The sequence below is a fragment of the Nicotiana tomentosiformis genome, chromosome 2, assembly GCF_000390325.3.
Source record: "Nicotiana tomentosiformis chromosome 2, ASM39032v3, whole genome shotgun sequence".
In the NCBI taxonomy this organism is placed as follows: domain Eukaryota; kingdom Viridiplantae; phylum Streptophyta; class Magnoliopsida; order Solanales; family Solanaceae; genus Nicotiana; species Nicotiana tomentosiformis.
Window position 1 is genome coordinate 190983624 of NC_090813.1, and position 22044 is coordinate 191005667.

Consider the following 22044-nt stretch of genomic DNA (forward strand, 5'->3'; position numbering starts at 1 on the left):
AAACTCTATTGTGGAAGTGCAATTTAGGTAGTCCATTCACTTGCTTCAAATATATGCTCCTGACACCCCTTATAACTCCCAATGGATTCAACCCCGACTCATAGTTGGGTAATTATTATTGCATACGACCGTATTATATCTCTTATTCAAGTGTGTTATGGACGTCATCAGTATCTGCTATAGATGTTGCACCCTTAGATACTGTCCCACCCACAAGTAATAAACCACAAGTGGAGGAACCTACTATAGAAAAGAACATAGTAACTATGGAGAAATGGGTAGATGCCACTGATGTTATGCCTATGGTTGAGGGGGAAGGTAGTAAAGAACCAGCACAAAAGGAGGTATCTGATGACCCTTCTTTCAGGTGGACTGAGGATGAGGATGATAATAAAAGTGAGGAAGAAAGAGGAGTAGTGGACGATCATGAGGAACATCAGACTCAGGACATGGATAATGAAGAGAAAAAGAGTGAGAATGAGGGAGATTCTGGTGAAGAGAAGGAGAGTGGGACAGAAAATAAGGTAGATGAACAAGTGAATGATTCTGTAGAGGAAGAAAAGTATATTGAAGAAGAAGATGATTATGAGAGTGAATGTGAGGATCAAGAAAAGACAAGTGAGTGTAAGGGAGAGGATAAAGAGAGTGAGGAAAAGAATGAGAATACAAGTGGGGAATCTGAAGGCTCTATGACTATTGGTAACATTGTCATAGCCCCTTCAAAGGAAGCAAGTGGAGAGAAAATGATTGAAGAAACTGGGCCTTTATTAACTCCTTTCATTGGATATGAGGAGGCGAGTAGTGATGAAGATCACTTGCCCCTGTCTGCAATAGGGAAGAAAACCAGGAAGACTCCTGTGAAAATAGATAAATCTGTTATCCCTGCAAGGAAAGGAGTGGCTTTTCCTGCTAGGTCTCCTCTCACAAGGAATAAAAGAAAGGTTGTTGATGAGCAAATCATTAAGGAGTCTAGAGGTGCCAAGATGCCAAGGAATAAAGTTTCAGTTGTGGAACCTGTTATTGAGTTGGATGGAGAAGATGAGTCTGATTCTGCTCTGCTAGAAAATTCATCAACACAAAAGAGAAAGGTTGTCAAATCTACAAAGACTGCTACCCCATCTACAAGGGCCAGTAGAGGAAAGAAGAGAAAGAGTGTGCCTGTTGTGGTTGATAAACTCACTAAGTTCAAGAACAGAAAAGTACTGAATGGGAAGATTCTTGCAAATACTGATGAAAAGAGGATGACTCAACTAGTTGAAAAACTTGAGTTACAGGGATGAAAACACATGTTTCTCAAGGCTTTCGCTCCTGTATATGTACATGTTGTGGTGGAGTTCTATATGAACTTCCAGTTTGATGGAAAAGTGGTAAGAAGAAATGTAAGGGGGTTTGAGATGAAGTTTGATGCTGAGGAGCTGTGGATACTTCTGAATATTCCCTCTTTAGGTTTTGACAATTACCTGAAGAAAAAGTAGCCAGCATAGACAATGATGTGGACACAGGAATTGTGGTCACAAGGAAGTTCTCTCAAAAGTTTGAACTGGATGCTCCACAAGTTATTATTTCACTTTGTCAATTCTTGCATTTTGCAGAGGTCTGAGAGAAGACATGAGGCTACCCTGTTACATATGGCCGTGATGGAAATGCTTGACACTGGTAGACCTATCAATCTCCCTAGCCTGATGATTCAGCACATGGCAAGAACTGCAGACACTTCCAAGCCTAAGCATGCTATGCCTTATGGCTTCATTTTGACTAAGCTATTTGACAAGCTCAACATTGCCTTGCTTGAGCTTAAGTTTGGAAATCACAATGATGTTTTGGATGCTATTACCCTCAAGCAGTGCTATGAGGAGATCAAGGCTAGATGACCAACATGTTCTGCTATTCTACCTGGTAGCAGTAGGGCATCAGAGCTCACTAAGAGGTTGGAGTTGGCTGTTAAGGAGAATGACAAGCTTCAAGAAGACAATGATGAGTTGAGAAAAAAACCCAGACAACTTAGGGAATAGATCAAGAGGGATAGGGAAGCTCATTCCCAACAGATTTCTACCCTTGTGAAAGCATTGCCCCCCTCTACCTCTCACCCATGAACCTGTTCCTTCCTCCAGTGTCCTTAGTTTCTTTTGTTATCCCCATGATGCTTTAGTTTTTTTTCTTATATTCTAGTCTGAGTAGGTTGCAAAATGTTTAGTTTATTTTGTTCTAATGGTTTAAGACAAGGCCCTGGGCTTATTTTGGCACTGCTAAATGACTTCTCTTATAATATTTTAATGCTTCGCACATGGTTAGATCATCAACTTAGTCTGTTTGCTTTTATAATTCTTGAGCTTGTGTTGTAGCCTAAGTGGCCATAAATCTTTCATTACTTGTGCTTAATATGTCTAATATATTTTTTTATTATTTTTTGATGATGCCAAAAGGGGGAAGATATAGTTGGGGGAGTTGTGTTGATATAGATTTGATTTGGTGTGGACCTGTCTGTGTGATGTAATGTGCTTGTTGATCATGATTTGGTGTGATATGGATTTGATTTGGTATGGATCTGTCTGTGTGATGTATTGTGCTTGTTGATCATGATTTAATATGATTACCTGGTTCTGGTATGTACAAAGTTTGTCATCATTAAAAAGGGAGAATTTGTTGAGTATTAACATTTTAATGATTAACAAAATTTGTTTAAGATGAAATATTCTAAGAACTAGGTCCTCAACGTAACTGCTTAATTGCTCTAAGAACTAGCTCATCAGGGTTAAGGATCAGCTCCTCAAGGATGATGATTGTGCGTCTCTACAAGACAGCAACTTTATCTCAAAGTTACCAGATCCGAGTTTGGTGGAAGAAGACTACTAGATATAATAAGGGTTGTTGCACAAGAAGATACACATGCATAAGTGAGAGACACGAGTCCCAAGACTTGTGGAGTCCTTGAAACAGTAGGAGTCCTATCAAACGAGAAGCTGACTACGCATAGAACTCCTAGAAGATCTTAGAGTCCAGGCATTTAAATACTATCCTTCTGGACTGTTGAGATCATCCTTTTGCACATCAACTGAAGAACTAACTATATTTTACACACTCTAGTCGAGTACCAGTATTGTGTTCTTCTTGAGTCAGTCTAGTGGATGTGGTTTAGGAAATCGAGTGGTAATCAAAGTGTCACAAATATTTAGTGAGTTTGAGTGAGTGTTTACTTTACAAGTTAGAGTAACTTTTAAATCAAATAGTTATAGTAGGAGTACTGGAGAGTATTGAGTTACAATATCAATATATTTGGCTCATTGTTCTAGTGATATTGAAGTTTAAAATCCTACGCAGTATGTCGTGGTTTTTTCACCTTTTGAGACGGGTGATTTTCCACGTAAAAATTATTGTTTTTACTTTATTATTTATTTTATTTCACGTTTAAGGAGTAAGGTAAAGAACCAAGTTTTTTTAGTAATTCATAAAGGCACTCAAACTAACACAGGTTTAGGGGTATATGTATGTATTTGGCCTAGTGAATTTCTTACTATATATAAGGTCTGGACAAAAATTAAACTAACTAAGTTCCCGTGAACCCGTAGATTACACTCTAGATTTGTCACTGAACCGACGTACGATATAAAATGATTGTCATGACTTAGCATATGATATACATTATATTAAACCAACGTTCAGGAGAAAGGCATTGGAAGCAAATGTTTATTATTTGATAGTAACATGCATGTCCATAGTTATGACTGGGTTTAAGTGCTTAAGGACAAGAACAGCCCTAAATTATGCTTTAATTCGTTTGTAAAATAGCCAAAAATGACGTTGGATTACTTCCTATGCGTAATTACTTTTCCATTAATTTGCGTTGGTTTGCATGTGCATGTGGATTATGTCAACTTGTGAGTCATTCTCATCGGTCTATTAAGATTTTTTAATTTTTTTTTATACTATCACCGTGTATAATTTCATTTAATTGATTGTTCTTGGCTAATGCTACATATTAATAGCCCAATCAAATATAGTGTTAGTGGGATATCATTCTTTATTGAGCCAACTTTCTAAAAGACATTTCAAACTTTAACGTAATCATGTCATAGTGCATTTACAAGTGTCGATTTTCCGCAATATGTCCGTACATTTCAAAAAAGTTTTAACTTCGACTCGTTAATACAATAAAACTTTTTGTACAATTAGATTAAAGTTACCTGCAACGATAAGTAACTATTTATGATACGCCTAATCTTATAACTTAGAAAATAAAGTAAATAACATGTAATAATAGAAAATTATATAGATAGTATGAATATATTTTTGACTGTAGTTTATATAATTTGAATCCTGAAAATAGGGTGAAATAAAAGCAAGATTCATCAAAATTATGGTTTATCTTTTTTAATAAATTATAAGCGATCCACAACTCTTTTGCATACTGAGCTATATTTTGAGGTTAAATTCGAGCGGTTCTATGATAGAGTAGTATCAGTGTCAATCTTGCCTTGTTCAACATCAGGGTGGTCGAACAGTAAGAAGGGCACTGCCAATTTGATTGGGAAGAGTCTAATGCTAATCTCGCAACGAACATGATAGACAAGTCAACCAAAAACCAATATATACAACGGCAACAACAACGACCCAGTATATTCTCACAAGTGCAGTTTGGGGAGAGTGAGATGTACGAAGCCTTACCCCTACTCTGCGGGCAGAGAAATTATTTCCAATAGACAACTGAAAACCAATGAAGGAAGAAATTTAAACAAATACATTCATATTTTCTAACTTTCCATTATAACTAGGAAAAACGCCTGATCTTGCGAATTACTTCTGAATAGGTTCCAATATCATATGTAAGAATCATAGCATTTCGGGATAGAGATGCTTGAACATGTTATATATGATCTCAAACTCTCATGACCTAATTTTGGGATTAAAATTAAATGGTCCGTAACAACATGATAGTATTTGGAAAAAGATGTCTTGGTTCTTGAATTTTTACTAAAGAAAAGTGGGTTGGGAAGGGGGTAAGTACGTGGAAATTGAAAAGTATGAATGAGATGGGCAAAAACTCAATAATATAATCTGTTGACTCATTCATTCCACACGTTATTTAGTTCATTTTTTCGACAATTAACCAACCAAAATTTAGCTATGAAAACCAGGCAAAATCTATGTCTTTTACCGGTTTAAGCAAAAAGGAAAAGGAAAATACCATTTATAAAAGGCAAAATACCTTACACCACCCCTAAACTTAGCTCAGATTATTAGTTTCCTCCCCGAATTATGCCCGGTCCTAATTACCCCTACGCTTGATTTTATGAATTTAAAAATCCCCTTGATCTGCCACATGGCATAGGAAGTGATATTAAGTGGACTGTGACGCGTGTGAGAGCCCTCAAACAGTAAACATGCCCCAAATAAATATCCCCAACTACTATAACCCCTTTTCTTCCAATTTATAACATCCTCCATTACGGCCAAACTCAAGTTCATACCTTTTCCGGTAATTCTTGATTTTCTTCTTATTAGTTAAATTACTTAGTCCCATTTCAAGATTTCCGTCCGATTTTTCTCCACCATACCTCACATTAAAGATGAATACACTTTTTGATATGGGTATTCAGCATGTTTAAATATTTCTCGGTCAAATACTAATCCCGACAAGAGATTTGTTGGATGCATAAGCTATAAAGTATGAATATAGTGAGATTAGTGCTATTTAGAAGGTTCAATTTTAGTATATTTTTGTTGAAATCGGCAATCAACCTGTAACGGCTCGACCGGTCATTTTGAGAATTAGCATCTCGTTCGGCGGTTTAAGGTCTCGAGCAGCTTCATATTATTTGTTATGACTTGCGTGAGTTCAGTTTTCGGATGATTCAGGGTCAATTTGGAAGAAGAATTCTTGTTTTAGAAGCTTAAGCAGTAAGAATTGATCGAAATTTAAATTTTGTGTAGTCGACTCCGAAATGGTATTTTTGATGATTCCAATAATTTTGTATGGTGATTTTGGACTTAGGCGTGCGCCCGAATTTGGATTTGGAGGTCCGTAGGATAATTTGAAGCATTTTGGTGAAAATTAGAAAGTTGAAGTTTTGGAAGGTTGAGAGGTTTGATCGGGAGTTGACTTTGTTGATATCGGATTTGAATTTCGATTTTGGGAGTTGGATTAGCTCCGTTATGTCATTTGAAACTTGCATGCAAAATTTGACATTATTTCGGGTTGATTTGATATGTTTCGGCACGACTTTTGGAAGTTGAAAGATTTGAAAGTTCATAAGTTTGATTCGAAGTGCGATTCATAGTTTCGACGTTGTTTGATGTAAATTTGAGGCCTCGAGTAGGTCCGCATTTTGTTATGGAACTTGTTGGTATATTCGGACGGGGTCCCAAGTGGCTCGGATGAGTTTCGAACGAGGTTCAGATCGTTTTGGAAATTCTTTATTAAGGTTGTTGGGCAGTGTTCTGGTGTATTCGCATCTGCGGAGGTTTGATCGTAGATATAGAGCCGCTTCTGCAAAGTTTCTGGTTCTTCTGCGATGTTGAGGCCTGGGAGGAAGCTTCGCCTTTGCGGAGTTTTTGTCGCAGATGAGATGGCCGCTTTTGCGGCCCATTGATCGTAAATGCGAAGATATCTGCTTCTGCCGCTGTTTGTGCGCTTTTCGGAGTCGCAGGTGCGACTCATTCTTGCACAGGTGCGGCCACTGGTCTGGCTAGTTGGATTCGCAGAAGCGAACCTTTTCTCGCAAATGCAAGGCCGCAGATGCGACGTTTCTATTCGCAAAAGCGAAAAAACCTAGGCAGAATCACATATATTTGAGGGTTTGACATTTTAGTCCATTTTTGAGTTTGAAGCCTCGATTTTGAGCGATTCTGGAAGGATTCTTCACGAGTTTGATTTTGGTAAGTGTTCTGTATCCTAAAATGATTACACTATACTTACTTATATCATTAAATCAGTGAATTAAAAGAAAGAAAATGTAAAATTTTATAATTCTTGTATGGTTGGACTCGTATCGGAATGGATATTCGAGTTTTGTAAATTTTATCGGATTCTGAGGTGCGGGCCCAAGGGTTGACTTTTTAGTTTTAATTAAAAATCAAAATTTTATTATTCGGAATTATTTACTATGAGTTTTATTTATGATTTAAAATTATTTTGGCTAGATTTGAGCCGTTCGGAGGATGTTTCACTCGAGCAGGTCATTTTAGAGTAACGGTCTAGACTCTTTGAGGTAAGTATCTTACCTAACTTTGTGTGGGGGAACTATCCCTTAGGATTTGAGTCATTTGTGCTAATTGTGTCATGTGAAGGCTGTGCACGCGAGGTGACGACTACGTGCTCAGGCTTATTGTGGAAATTTGATCATTTAGGGATCTTAGGTTCTTATATTCATTAGATATGAAGTTGTTTGTCATGTTAAATCCCCCATTTACTAAATTCACCCTTACGTGTCTTATTTGAAATTAATTGCTTCATGTCCTACCCTTATTGCCGATTAAACTCTTAGGTGCCTTAACTAAAGTTGTTGCCTCTTTATTTGCCATGCTGTCCTTTCCGTAATTGCTTATCCTTAATTGAAGTTACTATTATTTTTTTTCGTAAGTATCTATCCTTAATTGAAGTTATTGTTATCTTTTTCGTAATTGCTTGTCCTTAATTAAATTTGTTGTATCTCTTCCGTAATTGCTCAACCTTAAATGAAGTTTTGTTATCCCTTTTCATTGTTGGCTTATCCTTAGTTGGGATCATTGATTCATGTTATATCTCTTATCGTCGAATTGTACTTTTTGTGGAATTCTTGCTACACCTTATCTCTTCCTTGGTGAGCTATTCTTGTGGAGACCATTATTCCATGTTACTTCTTTCCTTGTGAGCTCGTTCTACTATTTCCTTGTGTTCTGAAGTTCCTGAGTTGATTTACTTGCCGTATCCTCGTGTTGTTGTTGTTGTTGTTGTTGAGCCAAGGGCTATGCGTGGTTGTGATGTTGAAACTGTTTTGAGGAAATGTTGTGACATATGGGCACATATTGTGAAAGTCAATTTGTTGAGTTATATGTTTTGGCACATGTGTTATCACTGAGAGGATTGTTCGGGTGTTTGCACGAGATTTCTGCCGTGCTGTTGTTATTATTGATACGCCTACGATGGTATAAGGCCTGTCTTTTGAAACACATGCGGTGAGATAAGGTGGTCTAGATACGCGTGGCTAGTGGGAGAACTACTAGAAGTCATGCGGTGTGATAAGGTGGGCCAAATCATGGGGTGCTATTTCGGAAAAAATAATTTTCAAAACTAAAGGTAAAGGCTCCCGTGATGATATAAAGAAAGATTGTGATTCATTTTGTGATTTGAGACTACGAGGCGGTACCTCGGTAGTGACTCTTGATGACATTTTTCCATGCTTTTGTACTTGTCTTTGATTGTTATTTTTCCTTAGCATACTATTAATTGTCTTTCTCAGTGTTGCACTAATTTCTTAGTTCTGTGTAGCTAATCTTGTTTTACTATTCGTTGTTTTAATTTCATTATTGTCTTTATTATACTGTACATTTTGTGGTGATCGTTTCTTATGTTACATTCATTGTCTCTACTCTTACTTGTTGACTTGAATTGTGGTAGAACACTTGTACAAGAATACACGTAAATAAATCACCCATATCGGTCTAAGAAGATGAATCCTGATGTTTTGACCATTTATATGTACTCCCGTGTACTTGCCTTATGTGTGAGAGTTATCCTGTTAGCATGTGAGTTGTCCGTGCAGTCATAAGTCATTATTATTGTTGGTACGTGAGTGGTCTGTGTGGATGTTAGATATTGTCACTCCCTTGGCATGTGAGTCGTTCGTGCTGTTATGAATTGTAATGTAGGCACAAGATGCCAAGTGATTAGGGTTCACGAATTGGGACCCGTGATTTGTGATTTTGAGATTTGGTACCTCGTGGAAATTCTTGGATAAACCTTGTGTAGAAGAGGTTGTTCCTATTGAGTTGTCACTTGTTTTCCTTTATTTGGTTTCACCGAATTTGAACTATGTTCAGCTTACTCTACAGTGTTATTACATGTTGTGTCTTGTTGCTAACTATTGCTTTTAGTCCCTATTACAAACATTGTATTATTATTGTCATCATGCCTAGCTTTATATTGATATTGTTCCCTGTTAGCTCTACATTTATACTTATTCAAGTTGTTTAGTCCAGTAGCTGTCTTGACTGTTCCTCGTCACTACTCCACCGAGGTTAGTCTTAATACTTACTGGGTATCGCTGTGTTGTACTCATACTACACTTCTGTATATTTTTATGCAGATCCAGGTGCCTCGGATATTGTTGATTATTCGTTAGCTGGTCGAGCATTGCTGGGGAGATTCAAGGTAAACCTGTAGCCTTGTTCGCATGCCTTGGAGTCACCTTCTAATATTGTAATTATACTGTTTAATTCTATTTCGAACAGTTGTATTTAGGGATTATCTAGCAAATTCAGTAGAGCTTATAACTTGTACTAACTGTCGCACCCCATTTTCTCGTGAAAGCTGGCTCCGACGTGTGACAACTCTTTTAAAATGAGGTATTAATAGAGAAGATTCGCCACCTAATAATTTTTAAGGTGCGTTAGGGCACCTAGTTGCAAATAACTCTGTTTAACTGTCAACGCCACCAAAGATCGGGTAAGGGCTTAAATTACCTCAAAGAGAAGGTGTTAGGCACTCTTCGAGGTCCACAACTGTGGGTCCCGACATAATTTTAGACCATGTGGATTATACAATTAGGCTAGGCGATCAAATAAATAGAAGGGAAGTTCAAAGGTTGTAGAAACATATGAGAATCGGTACAAGTCTTAATAGCTACGCTGAATAAGTATGTAAAGAGAGGGGGGTCCTAAGTTTTTTATCCTAAAGGATCACCCCGTGCAAAATAAATAATACTTCGTAAATCCCTTAAGGTGGGGGGTTGCTCATTTTATTCAGCGGGCACAGACTATCATCTCCTGCTACCCGATTACTATGTTGAAGTTGTTTACTTAAAAACATTCTAATTCAATTCTAAGTCGTACCCTATGCGTGCACTACACGTCCCATGCCTATGGTCCAAAAGGCTTTGGACCTACTATAAGGTGGTTCTATACTTTACTACTTAGGTTGCTCAAAATGATAAAATTAGGCGACATGCAAAATAGATATGAGTGCATATAATTGCAATAAAAGGCTCAAGTAACCTCCACACATAAGCAGGAAAGCACGCGGACAGATCTCTAGTTAGGCAGTTGACGACATTAAGACGTGTTGGAATCGTTAGATCCTATAGGCATAATTTCTATATGATTCTGGATTCCTGTATTATATATGCAGTGTTGTAATTTATGGACTAACGTATAGGCAAATTAGAGCATTGCAAGTCCTATAAACATGATATCTAATCGTTTGCATAATAAGATTGTGAAAACAATCCCATAATTCTTAATTACTAATACTAATTTTATAGATATGCGTCTTAGGCAGGTAATAGTACACTATAGGCATGATCTCTAATAGTCGCATAATTAGGCAGATAAGTCATTTGAAAACACAAGATTAGTAGCGTCAATAAACATCCTATGGGCATGATTTCTAACAATTGACAATTGGACTTGATTTTTTAACACTTTATCCCTATAGGCATGCTATCTAAATGAAGTAGTACAAACGTAGCATGAAGAAATTGATTAATCAGTTAAGACCCTATTGTCATGGTATCTAGATAAGTAAAGGTATTGCATTGTTGTATCCAATAGGTATTTTATCTAATAGTGCATAGAAGTAAACATGCGAACAAGTGAAACACTTAGGTTCTTACAAACATGTTTCTGGTAGTGTGTGAGCATTAGACAGGTTGAATAGGTGAAGTGTTTGAGTTCCTATAAGCATGATATCTAAGTGAAGTTGAGTTTGGATCCTATAGGCATGCTCTCTAGCCATTCAAGTCATAACATTGTGTGCATATAATTCCAGAGAATGAGACGTGATGAGTAAACAAGCTATTAAAATCCTATATGCATGATCTCTACTCATTGATGTAAAAGATAAATTATCCCAGTTACCCCTTTTCACTAATCCCCAATTGTTCGTTACTACAAGTTATTACAAGCCCAAGAATGAAATAATACAGACTTGAAGATGAAAAACACATGCTGAAATAAATACAAGCCCACCAAAGTAATTACAGGCCCAATATAAAAGTAACCAAGGAATATCCTAGGCCTTCAATAGTCTTACTCTCCGGACAAACAGTAGGCCCAAACCACCGGCTCACAAGATAACTAGAGTGTACCTGAATCTAGTGCCCAGGTCCAACAACACCCATGGCCCATCTCCAGGCCCAATGAATAACTTACTTACCATATGGACACTAAATTTAGCTATGCAGGTGACATAATACTCATAGAACAACTTAATCCCTTAGTTCTTAGAGCTCTAGCCATTAACAGCTCTAGCCAAGACATATAAACAGGATCATGCTAAATGGAAAGGCACACAAGACACATATGAGGCAAGCTTATGCTTTGTAATTCCAGAAATTAAGTTTGATAGTGACAAGATTGACCATCATAAGAAAGTAAACTATTTTAGTAAAGCATGATCCAGAAACAACCTAAGGACCTTTAGATGATAGTCTAACAGAATCATGAACAAGAAGCAGGCAGAGTACAATCTTGATATGAAGGTTTTAACATGAAAACCTAATAAGAATATGGTTGCAAACAACATAACAACATGCTAGTGGGCACAATTTGGCAAAACATACTTGGTTGATCATGAAACCTAACCTGATGGACACTAACTATAGCACAAAGATTCTAAAGAACTTATAGTAGGCAAAAGAACATGTCAACTATAGGCTAACAGGACAGGCAGACATTAGGATTCATGTCAGTCGATCACACATGAGAGAGAACTACACATTGGTATTTATCCTAGAAGAAATGCTAAAGAGTGCAGGATTGCCTACTTAGGGAACACTATTATCAGAGTTACAAATCGCAGACAAACATGCTTGGCTAGAGATTAAGATAATTCTATAACATGGGAGAGTCAAGGATTAGTTTGCATGAAATAATAGGTTATACATAAAGGATCTAATAGGAAGAGATTCATTAAAGCAAACTTTGAGCAAGCAGTTTTTACAAAAGGTCCCAGAAATCCAAGGCATGAATATGAACTCATAACAGGCAAAGGACACGACACTGAGGCTAACATGAGCATGACCAATCAGACAAAACCTAAGAAAGCTAGAAACCATTTGAGTCAAATACATAGAGTGAAAGTATACTACACATGTTGAAGCCTTTCAAGTTTGATATTAGAGAACATGGATTTGCAGAACGTCATTGAGACAATAGAACTATAGAAAGCATACAATAATACAACACTGGGAGTTCACAAATAATAAAGAAACTTAGGTCATGCTTGTCTATAAATATTCAAACAGTGTTGGCACGTAGAATACACATACATGAATAAGTAGAGGAGTAATAATTAAGCTTGTAAAGGGTAGAGAATGCTAACCAGTTGCAAAGATAAACGAGCTAAAGAGTAAGTAACTTAGAATCTCAGCGATGCCAACAAAGAAAGATAACAATGAGAATCCCAGATCCTAGTGCATCAGAGTTCACAGGAACTTCAGTGAGTCTCGAGTAGTTCTCGCATTAGGGAAGTTAATAGAGAAGATTCCGGTGGCCTTGGCTTTCAGCCGGCCACAATCAAGAGAGCAAAAATAATATAGAAGGTGAAAAGTGAGACAATAAAGTAGTTCTTAAGAGATTCCAGTCTCTCCAAAAGGAAATTGGTGAGGGGTTTATATAGTAATAAAAATCAACACATAAATAAGGAAATACAGTCAATCGAACATAAGAAAGGAAAGAAGAACATGCAAAAATTAATTTGGAATCAGATTAGGAGAAGAAACCAAGTAAACCCTAGTTTGATTAGAATCAGAAATTGGCTGGAGATCTTGGTGAATCAGACCCTCATAGCCTTGCTATGAACGTATACATATGAAATATCGTTCAAATCTTGGAGAGTAAAGCCGATCTCCTTTGATTCAGAGACTGGTACTTGCCAAAAATGGGCAAGTACTAAGTAACACTATATTTACACAAGTAATAGCGGTATAATCCGGAAAAGGTAAGTAAATCATGGTAAGAATCCATGGATAATTTGGATTCAGAGAAGATTTTGGGTAGCGACTAGGGTTTCTTAGAGAAGAGGAGAGTAGAGGATTTAGGGGCGGCTAGAGTATGAGAATGGGATTAGGGTTTAGGGTGAGGGGATATAAGGAAAGGGTAGGGATTATTATAGGTCGTTGATCATTTGAGATCAACGGCAGTGATTAAAGGGAAGCGGGGCGGGTCGAGTAAACGGGTCCCGATCGGGTTGGAACAAACGGGGTCATTTGGTTTAGGCCATGGCAGATTGGGGTTGGGCTCATTTGTTTGGACCTTAATTGGTCCGAAAATAAGGCATAATTTGGGCAAGCTTTTGAAGTAGGAGATTAAGGGGAAATTATTTTACTAAAATAGTTAAATAAAATATTAAAAAAATGCTATTTATGCAACTTAATACTTTAAAATAATAGTTTAATATTATAAAAAATGTTTAAAAAAATTATTTTGACCTTAAATAAAATGACAAATGTAATTTATTGTAAATTATAGGCTATTATTGCAAAATTACGTATTTGGCATAAAAAGTGCAAATGTAATTATATAAAATGAAATAAAATATTATAAAATGGATATGTGGATGCAAATAATAGAGTTGGATGATTAAATCATCACAAAATAATTTAAAAGGGTAATTAATACATATTCAAGTAATTTAACTACAAGAAAATCAGTTTTAAAGCTTTAAAAATTATGACAAATTATAAAAATACTTGTATAAGTATTGTAAATTGAGTAATGATGCAAAATGATATTTTGAAAGTATATATACTATTTAAAAAAATATATGAGCAAAATTGGGTATCAACACTACCGGTTTTGAGGTATTGTATTTGCACTTAGGATGGTTATAATCCGAGCCATATTTAAGGGTGGTTTAAGGTACTTTGCCTTTAAATAAAACAAGACCAGAGAGGTTCTTCCAATTTCAAGTTATTCTAGCCTCTCACTTTCTCCAGCTTTTTCTTGTTCTTTTCCTCATTGTAATATGTGGCAGAGTGAAAAGCTGAATATTTCTAGTGGCATCAAAAGTTTTGCACCTCCTCCTCGCAAAATATAGAACCCCAACTCCCCCTCCCCCGGGCCGGAAAAAAAAAAAAAAAAAAACTCAAGTGGTAGCTTTTTACCTCTATAAATTCAAGCTTGCACCTTTCACTTCTAGTTCATGTACTATCCTTCTATCCTTTATCAACCGCATTGCTCTTTCTATCCTTTATCAACCGCATTGCTTTTGTCGCGCTACTTTCATTAGCAACCGTATTGAGTAGAGATTCTAATAAGAATTCTATTTTATGTTGTATTTACAACCGGACATAGCTCTCAATTAAAATTTCCTCACACTTCAAATAAAAAACCAGAAGAATTCCTCTGTTCTTCCCCTGTATTTGCTCTGTTTTCAATTGCAATTTTGTTCCAAAACAATAGCAAAATGTCTCCTCCACAAGAACTAGTAGAAGAAAATGAAGATGTGAGTAACTGGAGCTTCATGCAAATGCTCAACAACTCTTCTTCCTACCAAAAAAATCGATCTGATACAAAGGAGGAAGTCTACATTCACCTTTCGACGAAGCTATCTTCTTCTTCTATTATGAACACAGGAAGCTTGGAGATGTGCACAGAGATATTAGGAAGCGAGACGGGTAGCATTTATATCAGTGAAAGCAATATGGATGAGTTCATTTCTGACATTTCTCGTGGTGTTCAACGATCAAAATGTCGAGAATTCAAGAAAAGAATCAAAAGGACAGTGACTTTTCCACCTCCTCTAACTTCAATCAGTGGAATGGACAGGGTTCAAGTAAGATCTTATCGTGAAGGCGAGCGCTTAGTTTTAAGGGCTGCAAGGATAAGTACTTGCAGCTCTTATTTTCAAGCTGAGCGTGCTAACGGCACGCTCAAACTTTCTTGGTTAAAAGATGGTAATAATAATGAAATGGAAGTTGAACAAGATGCTGAAGTTCAAAATGGTGAAGAAGCTGAAGCCAAATTCATTGACCATGAAAATGGTGATGATTATTGGCCAAAGAACGGTAGAAGAAGATTAGCCAAGAGATGTAAGGAAAGTGGAAGTACAAGCAAAGGGATACTAAACTGGGGGCAATTATGGGTGGTCATTTCCTAAAGAATCTACCTATGAAACACCAATTTACAAGTATCAGTGTAATTTAATTTTTAATCTACTGTTGTAGGTAAGCTGCTTTATTATCTATGTTACTAATTTCACTTTTTATGGCGATTATATGTAATTATCATTTATGTGACTTGATAGTGAAAAATTATTTTAACCTATCAGTGTATAGGTTAAAATAATATATTTTGAAAATATTATTTTAACATAAAAAGCTAAATGCTTTCTTTTGGAAATTTGGCAGTTGGATCTGTACCTCTCTCTTAACTTATTTTGCTACTATACAACAACAACAATCTCATAAATTGGGTTTGAGAGAAATAATGTCTACACAGCCTTATAACCCTATCTTGTGAGAGAGTCTTTGTCTCATTGACCCTCGACTGTTCCCATTATCTACTATATATTTATCAATTCTGTTGTTCTCCGATTTTTGGTACGTTGGTAGTTATTATGGTTATCACAGTATGATTCAACTCTGCTAATATTCTTTTTTTTTTTTTTTTCTAGTTGTTTATTATGCTTTATTCTTCACTGGAATGTATGGAGAACCTTTCACCTTTTCATGGGAGAGGAATTACAACTATTGGTACAACTTGATGTATGACTCATCAGTCATCACCAATCCAATAATTTGCTTGTCTCCTCGCATGCATGAGCAATGAGCCATTCACAATATTATAAGCACTGAGTTTAATTTTTGTACATCACAGTGAAATAAATTTTTATATTATCCGTTTAAAAAATAATTAACAAAGTATAAGTAAATACCGTCTATAAAAGTGAGACTAGTAACAAGAATAATAAGGTCAATTATATTCTATAACAAGTTAAAATATATTGATTGCGTAAATAATTATTATACTATCAGTATAAGTTAAATCTTTGCTAAGACAATAAATAGAAATGAGCAAAATGTGCTCATGGCTCATGCAAGTGGGCTGCAGTACCAGGTGTACGTATGACTAGTAATTGTCATTGCCTAGACCACTTGACGACTAACATCAAAAGATAATGGGAAAATATCACATGGGGCGAAGCCAATATTATGACCAAGATATAAATAAGTAAACAAACTTATAAATCAAGGATTCAACATTTAAGGTAGGACAATAGAGAACAAGTGAAAGTCAAGCTGTGTTGTCATTTGTTCATTACAATGTTTTTTCACAAAAGAATGATATACATACCACACATAAAAATGGCACTTTGATGTAGATAGTGCCCACTTAAAACAACCAAAGACTTAGCATGTATTATCAACAATACTGCTTGTTAAGGAGTTTAGGAAGGCTATTAGGCAGATTCAGAATTTTTAGTAAGTGTAGTGTCTATATATATATATATATATATATATATATATATATATATATATATATATATATATATACATTATACTGGCAAACAAATTTTCATTAAATTTGATTTTTCATATAACGGAAGTCTAAAGCAAACAAGATATGACTTGAACTAAAAGCGAATAAGGTAATTTGTCTAAAAAATAATAGTACTTGTGAAAACTAAAGTGGCGATAAAGTTAAGGTTATTGTGATAAAAAGAGTTGTGATGTAAAGGATAGAGTTTTTGTGGCGACAAAAGTCTACTGAAAGTCGAACATGTCGTCACTAAAAGTCAAATAGGGTCATCCCCATACAAATAGCGACCTAGCAAGCTTTAGTGGCGACCTACTCAACTTTTAGTCGCGAACTTACTTGCCACAAAAGCTTTTATCCTTCAGTCGCATCTCTCTTGGCCACAATAGCCTAAACTTTATTGGCGACTTTAGTCGCATAAGTGTTGACTTTTTATAACAACTATAGTCGCTACTAAAAGTCAAATGGTCGTTAGTAAAATTATTATTCATTGACGACCTACCTAAAATCTATTTCTTTTTTCTGAATTTATTTGGTCGCATAATCTTTTACATTTTGTAGCAACTTTAGTCGATGCTATATGTTGACTGTATCGCCACTAAAAGTCTAATAGTTTGCTAGTAAAGTCATTATTCATTAGGGATCTACCTAAAATATATATTCACATGATGGTCATAATACATAGAAACATCATAATATAATTTGAGTCAATCAATAGTCATATAGTTCATAACTATGTTTTGACAAATGACTCTTTCTCTATCTCTCTTCGATCTACACTCTTTACCATCGAGCCACTACACCCACCGGTGAGAACGCTGGCGCCGGCGACCACAAGAAGGTAGGTAGGTCGTCCCTCTCTCCCCTCCTCTCTCCCCTTCTTTCTTCTCACTGCCTCCCCCAACCCGTTTTACTCCTTTCTTCCCCTATGTTTTTCTTAGCTTTCCCCCCTTCTTCAGCCCCCACCAGCGTTTCTCCGGCCGGCGACCCTCCCACGTCTCCCCTCTTTCTTTTCTTTTCTCTTTCTGTTCCCTTCCCCTCCCCCTCTCCCCCACATTTTCTATCCACCTTACCCTAGAAACCCTAACAGGGCAGCCTCTATCGACGACAGCTCTGGCCGGCGACCCCTAGTTGTACCTATATTCTTTCTTCTGTCTGAGTCACCCCCACTCCCTTTTCCCCTTCCTTGTGTTCGGCCCTTCGTCTCTTCGATAATCCATGCTACATTCGTAGGCTATTTGCCCGTCGTTTAGTGGGCATTCCGGGCTCTCATAAAATTAAACACCGATGCAGCGGATACAGGTTGACAGCCCCTCCCCTGTTGGTTTCTTGCTTGGTATGTTGTGAATTTTCAAGTTATTAGCCGGGGAAGTTGGCGACGAGCGTGAGGCGTACGAGCGAGCATCGCGGAGCAACCCTAGTTGGTATTTGCAAAGGCCGGTTGGAGTTGGAAGGAAGTACATCAGTATCCGCAACCTCGGATGTGCACCAAGTCGAATTTCCAGGTTCTACTCTCGGGAGTTGGTACCTCCCGCTCTCCTCTTTCTCTTCTTTGTATTTTTTAACTTGTTGCCATTTTAGTTCACATTAGTTTAGTCATATTATTAGCGTGCTTGTAGTTATAACTTGTTTTCTTCTAGTTGGCCCGTCACCTATTTTGTGTTAGTGATTTTCCTTAGTCTGTCATAGGTATAGTGGTTGTGATCTGGGATGGTAGAGTAAGGTCTTATTCTCGGGGAGGGTGGGGGGTGGGGCAGGGGTCAGACGGGAGGCAAGGGAGTAAGGGGATCAAGGGAGTTTATAGGTTGAGAATTGGATCATGGAACATAGGAACATTGATGGGTAAGTCTATAGAGTTGGCGAATATTCTCCAGAAGAGGAAGGTCAATATAGAGTGTGTCCAGGAGACTAGGTGGGTAGAAATGAAGACGAGGGACGCGGACGGGTATAGATTGTGGTACTCTGGAGTCAGGAAAGGTAAGAATAGAGTGGGAATTTTGGTGGATAGGGATCTTAGAGAGTCTGTGGTGGAGGTTAGGCTGGTGAGTGATAGATTAATGACTATTAAGTTAGTGGTTGGAGAGTGCACCATAAATATCGTTAGTGCTTACGCGCCGCAATTGGGCTTGGATGAAGAGGTTAAAAGACGATTTTGGGAGGAGTTGGATGAGATTGTACGTGGTATTCCACCTGCTGAGAGGCTATTTATAGGAAGGGATTTCAATGGTCATATTGGGTCGACTGCTGATGGCTATGGAGAGGTGCATGGCGGATTTGGCTATGGGGATAAGAACGGAGGAGGTACTTCGCAGTTGGATTTCGCTAAGGCTTTTGAGCTGGTGATTGCGAACTCTAGTTTTTCAAAGAGGGAGGAGCATTTGGTTACTTTCCAAAGTGCGATGGCGAAGACTCAGATTGACTATCTCCTCCCCAGGAGGTGTGATAGAGGGTTGTACAAGGATTGCAAGGTTATTCCGTGTGAGACCCTCACGACGCAGCATAAGCTCTTGGTGATGGACGTCGGTATCAAGATAAAGAGGAAGAAGAAGTTTGTACGAGGACGACCGAGGATCAGGTGGGGAGCCTTGACTAAGGATAAAGACTAGGAGTTGGAGGGGAGGTTATCAGATATGGGAGTCTGGAGGAGTAGTGGGGACGAGAGCGCTATGTGGACAACGAGGGAGAATTGTATTAGGGAGGCAGCAAGAGAGGTGCTAGGGGTCTCGAAGGGTTATTCTGGCGGGCACAAAGGTAATGGTGGTGGAATGAAGTAGTCCAAGGTAAAGTGGAAGCGAAGAAGGCGGCGGACTTGAAGTTAGTATAGAGCACAGGCGAGGAGGAGAGGAGAGCGAACATAGAAGGGTATAAGGTAGCTAGGAAGGAGGCAAAGTTTGCGATCATGGAGGCTAAGACTGAGGCGTTTGGTCATCTGTACGAGGAACTGGGGATAAAGGCGGGGAGAAGAAGTTAGTTCGACTAGCCAAGGCTAGAAAGAGATGAAGTCTCAGGATCTGGACCAAGTGAGGTGCATCAAAGACGAGGACGGTATAGTATTGATGGGAGATGCTCAGATTAAGTGAAGATGACAGACTTACTTTCATAAACTTCTAAACGAAGAGGGGGATCAGGACATTGTGCTAGGTGAATTTGGGCATTCCGAGAGTCAACGAGACTTTAGGTACTATAGGCGCATTAAGGTTGAGGAGATCATGGGAGTTATGCGTAAGATGACTAGGGGTAGAGCAACCTAGCAAGACAAAATTTTGGTAAAATTTTGGAGGTGTGTCAGTAGAGTAGGCTTGGAGTGGCTGACTGGGCTGTTTAATGTTATTTTCAAGATGAAGAGGATGCTGGATGAGTAGAGGTGGAGCACGGTGGTACCGTTGTACAAGAACAAATGTGATACCCAGAGTTGTAACAACTCTATGGGTATCAAGTTACTAACTCATACCATGAAAGTTTGGGAGAGGGTGGTAGAAGTGAGGGTGAGGAGGACGATGTCTATATTCGACAACCAGTTCGGGTTCATGTCGGGTCGACCGGCTACGGAATCTATCCACCTTATTAGGAGGTAGATGGAACAGTACATGGATAGGAAGAAGGACCTGCACATGGTGTTTATTAACCTGGAGAAAGTGTATGACAAAGTCCCTAGAGAGGTCCTTTGGAAATGCATGTAGGCTAAAGGTGTACCGGTTGCCTACATAAGGGCGATTAAGGACATGTGTGATGGAGCTAAGACTCAGGTTAGGACAGTGGGGGCGACTCGGAGCCTTTCCCGATTGTTATGGGGTTACACCAAGGATCTACGCTCAGCCCGTTCTTATTTGCCTTGGTGATGGACACACTGACACGCGATATTCAAGGAGAGGTGCCTTAGTGTATATTATTCGCTAATGACATTGTGCTGATAGATAAGACACGAGGCGACGGTAACGAGAGGCTGGAGGTTTGGAGACAGGCCCTTGAGTTTAAGGGTTTCAAGTTTAAGGATAAAGAATTTTTGTTGTAACAGAAGTCTCAATTGAAAGCTGAATAAGTCGTCACAATAAGTCGATTAGGGTCGCCACCATAAATAGTGACCTAGTCGGCTTTCGTGGCGGCCTACTCAACTTTTATGGCGATCTTAGTCGCCAGAAAACCCTTTATCTTTTTAGTGGGCCACAATAGCTTTAACTTTATGGCGACTTTAGTCTATTAACTTTTTATAGCAACTATAGTTGCCACTAAAAGTCAAATAGTTGCCAGTAAAGTCATTATCAATGACGGCCTACCTAAGATGTGTTATTTTTTTCCCGAATATTTTGGTCGCATAAGTTTTTACATTTTGTAGTAACTTTAATCTCCGCTAAATATTGACTATATTGGCACTAAAAGTCGAATATGTTGCCAATAAAGTCATTATTTGTTGGCGATCTACCTAAATATATTTTTAGGTGATGAACATAATACATAAAAACATCATAAATATCATTTGAGCAATCAATTCACGTAGTTCATATATAACTATGTTCTGACAATCTCTATCCACAAGCTTAAGCACACAAAATATCATTTAGCGAAATTATTTATGCACTTTAAAACATTCAAAATGTGTGATCGAATGCATATGTCCAAAACGTTCTAATTGTACTTAATCTATACAATAGATAGCATAACTATGTCATGAACTTCTTAACTTGATCAATTCGGCGATTATGATTTTGACTTTGGTCTTAGACCTACCCACATCGAAGCTTTCGAATTTCGGCGAAATATAGACATCTAGTATATATATATATATATATATATATATATATATATATATATATATATATACTAGATGTCATTAATACTGTATATATCCACCCATGGTTAGGTCAAAATATTACCTAATTAGTTGATCGTGTGATTGAGACTAATTAGGACGCAACATTCATTGAGCTCAATTAAATTTATTATTTTCGAAGCGAAGGATGGATATATATATATATATATATATATATATATATATATATATATATATATATATATATAAATTCCTAAAATATCAATAAATACTAACATTTGAACCAATAATTTCAAAAGAATATCTAGACATTTGATATGGCGTAAACTATGTTTTGAATGAAGAATATAAAGAAGCCATCGTCAAACACATTACAAACAAAAGATTTCAATTTCGAAAGGGAGTATTGGCGCAATGGTAATAAAGTAGTCACGGCGTGATGAGGTCACATAGTTTAAAATGTGAAAATAATTTCTCGCAAAAATACGAGGTAAAGCTGCATACATAAGATTCATATGAACTGGTCCTTTGCCAGATCTCTTGTATAGCAGGAATTTAATGCACTACACTGCCTTTTTGTATTTCAATTAAAATGATCTAGAGCT

At 37.5% G+C, this 22044-nt stretch overlaps 3 protein-coding genes across 3 annotated transcripts; all 3 read left to right on the top strand.

Moving 5' to 3' along the window:
- The first annotated feature begins 266 nt into the window (after nt 1-266).
- LOC138906290 (uncharacterized) lies at nt 267-1280 on the top strand. Its single transcript, XM_070194824.1, has one exon. The coding sequence runs from the start codon at nt 267-269 to the stop codon at nt 1278-1280; it is 1014 nt and encodes a 337-aa protein (XP_070050925.1).
- Nucleotides 1281-14599: 13319 nt separating this feature from the next.
- Nucleotides 14600-15963, top strand: LOC104101791 (protein FANTASTIC FOUR 3). Its single transcript, XM_009609309.4, has 2 exons — nt 14600-15224; nt 15809-15963. Exons 1-2 carry the CDS (start codon nt 14600-14602, stop codon nt 15961-15963), a joined length of 780 nt encoding a protein of 259 aa, XP_009607604.2.
- Nucleotides 15964-18509: 2546 nt separating this feature from the next.
- Nucleotides 18510-19277, top strand: LOC104101796 (uncharacterized). The gene has a single exon (XM_009609313.1). It carries the CDS (start codon nt 18510-18512, stop codon nt 19275-19277), a length of 768 nt encoding a protein of 255 aa, XP_009607608.1.
- Nucleotides 19278-22044: the final 2767 nt, after the last annotated feature.

What these genes read in the sequence shown, in the direction of transcription:
- LOC138906290 (XM_070194824.1), top strand. Translation starts at nt 267, where the DNA reads ATGGAGAAATGGGTAGATGCCACTGATGTTATGCCTATGGTTGAGGGG.
- LOC104101791 (XM_009609309.4), top strand. Translation starts at nt 14,600, where the DNA reads ATGTCTCCTCCACAAGAACTAGTAGAAGAAAATGAAGATGTGAGTAAC. An exon ending in AAGAAGATTAGCCAAGAGAT is followed by an intron (nt 15,225 to 15,808) that starts GTAAGGAAAGTG and finishes TTTTTTTTCTAG; the next exon opens with TTGTTTATTATGCTTTATTC.
- LOC104101796 (XM_009609313.1), top strand. Translation starts at nt 18,510, where the DNA reads ATGGGTAAGTCTATAGAGTTGGCGAATATTCTCCAGAAGAGGAAGGTC.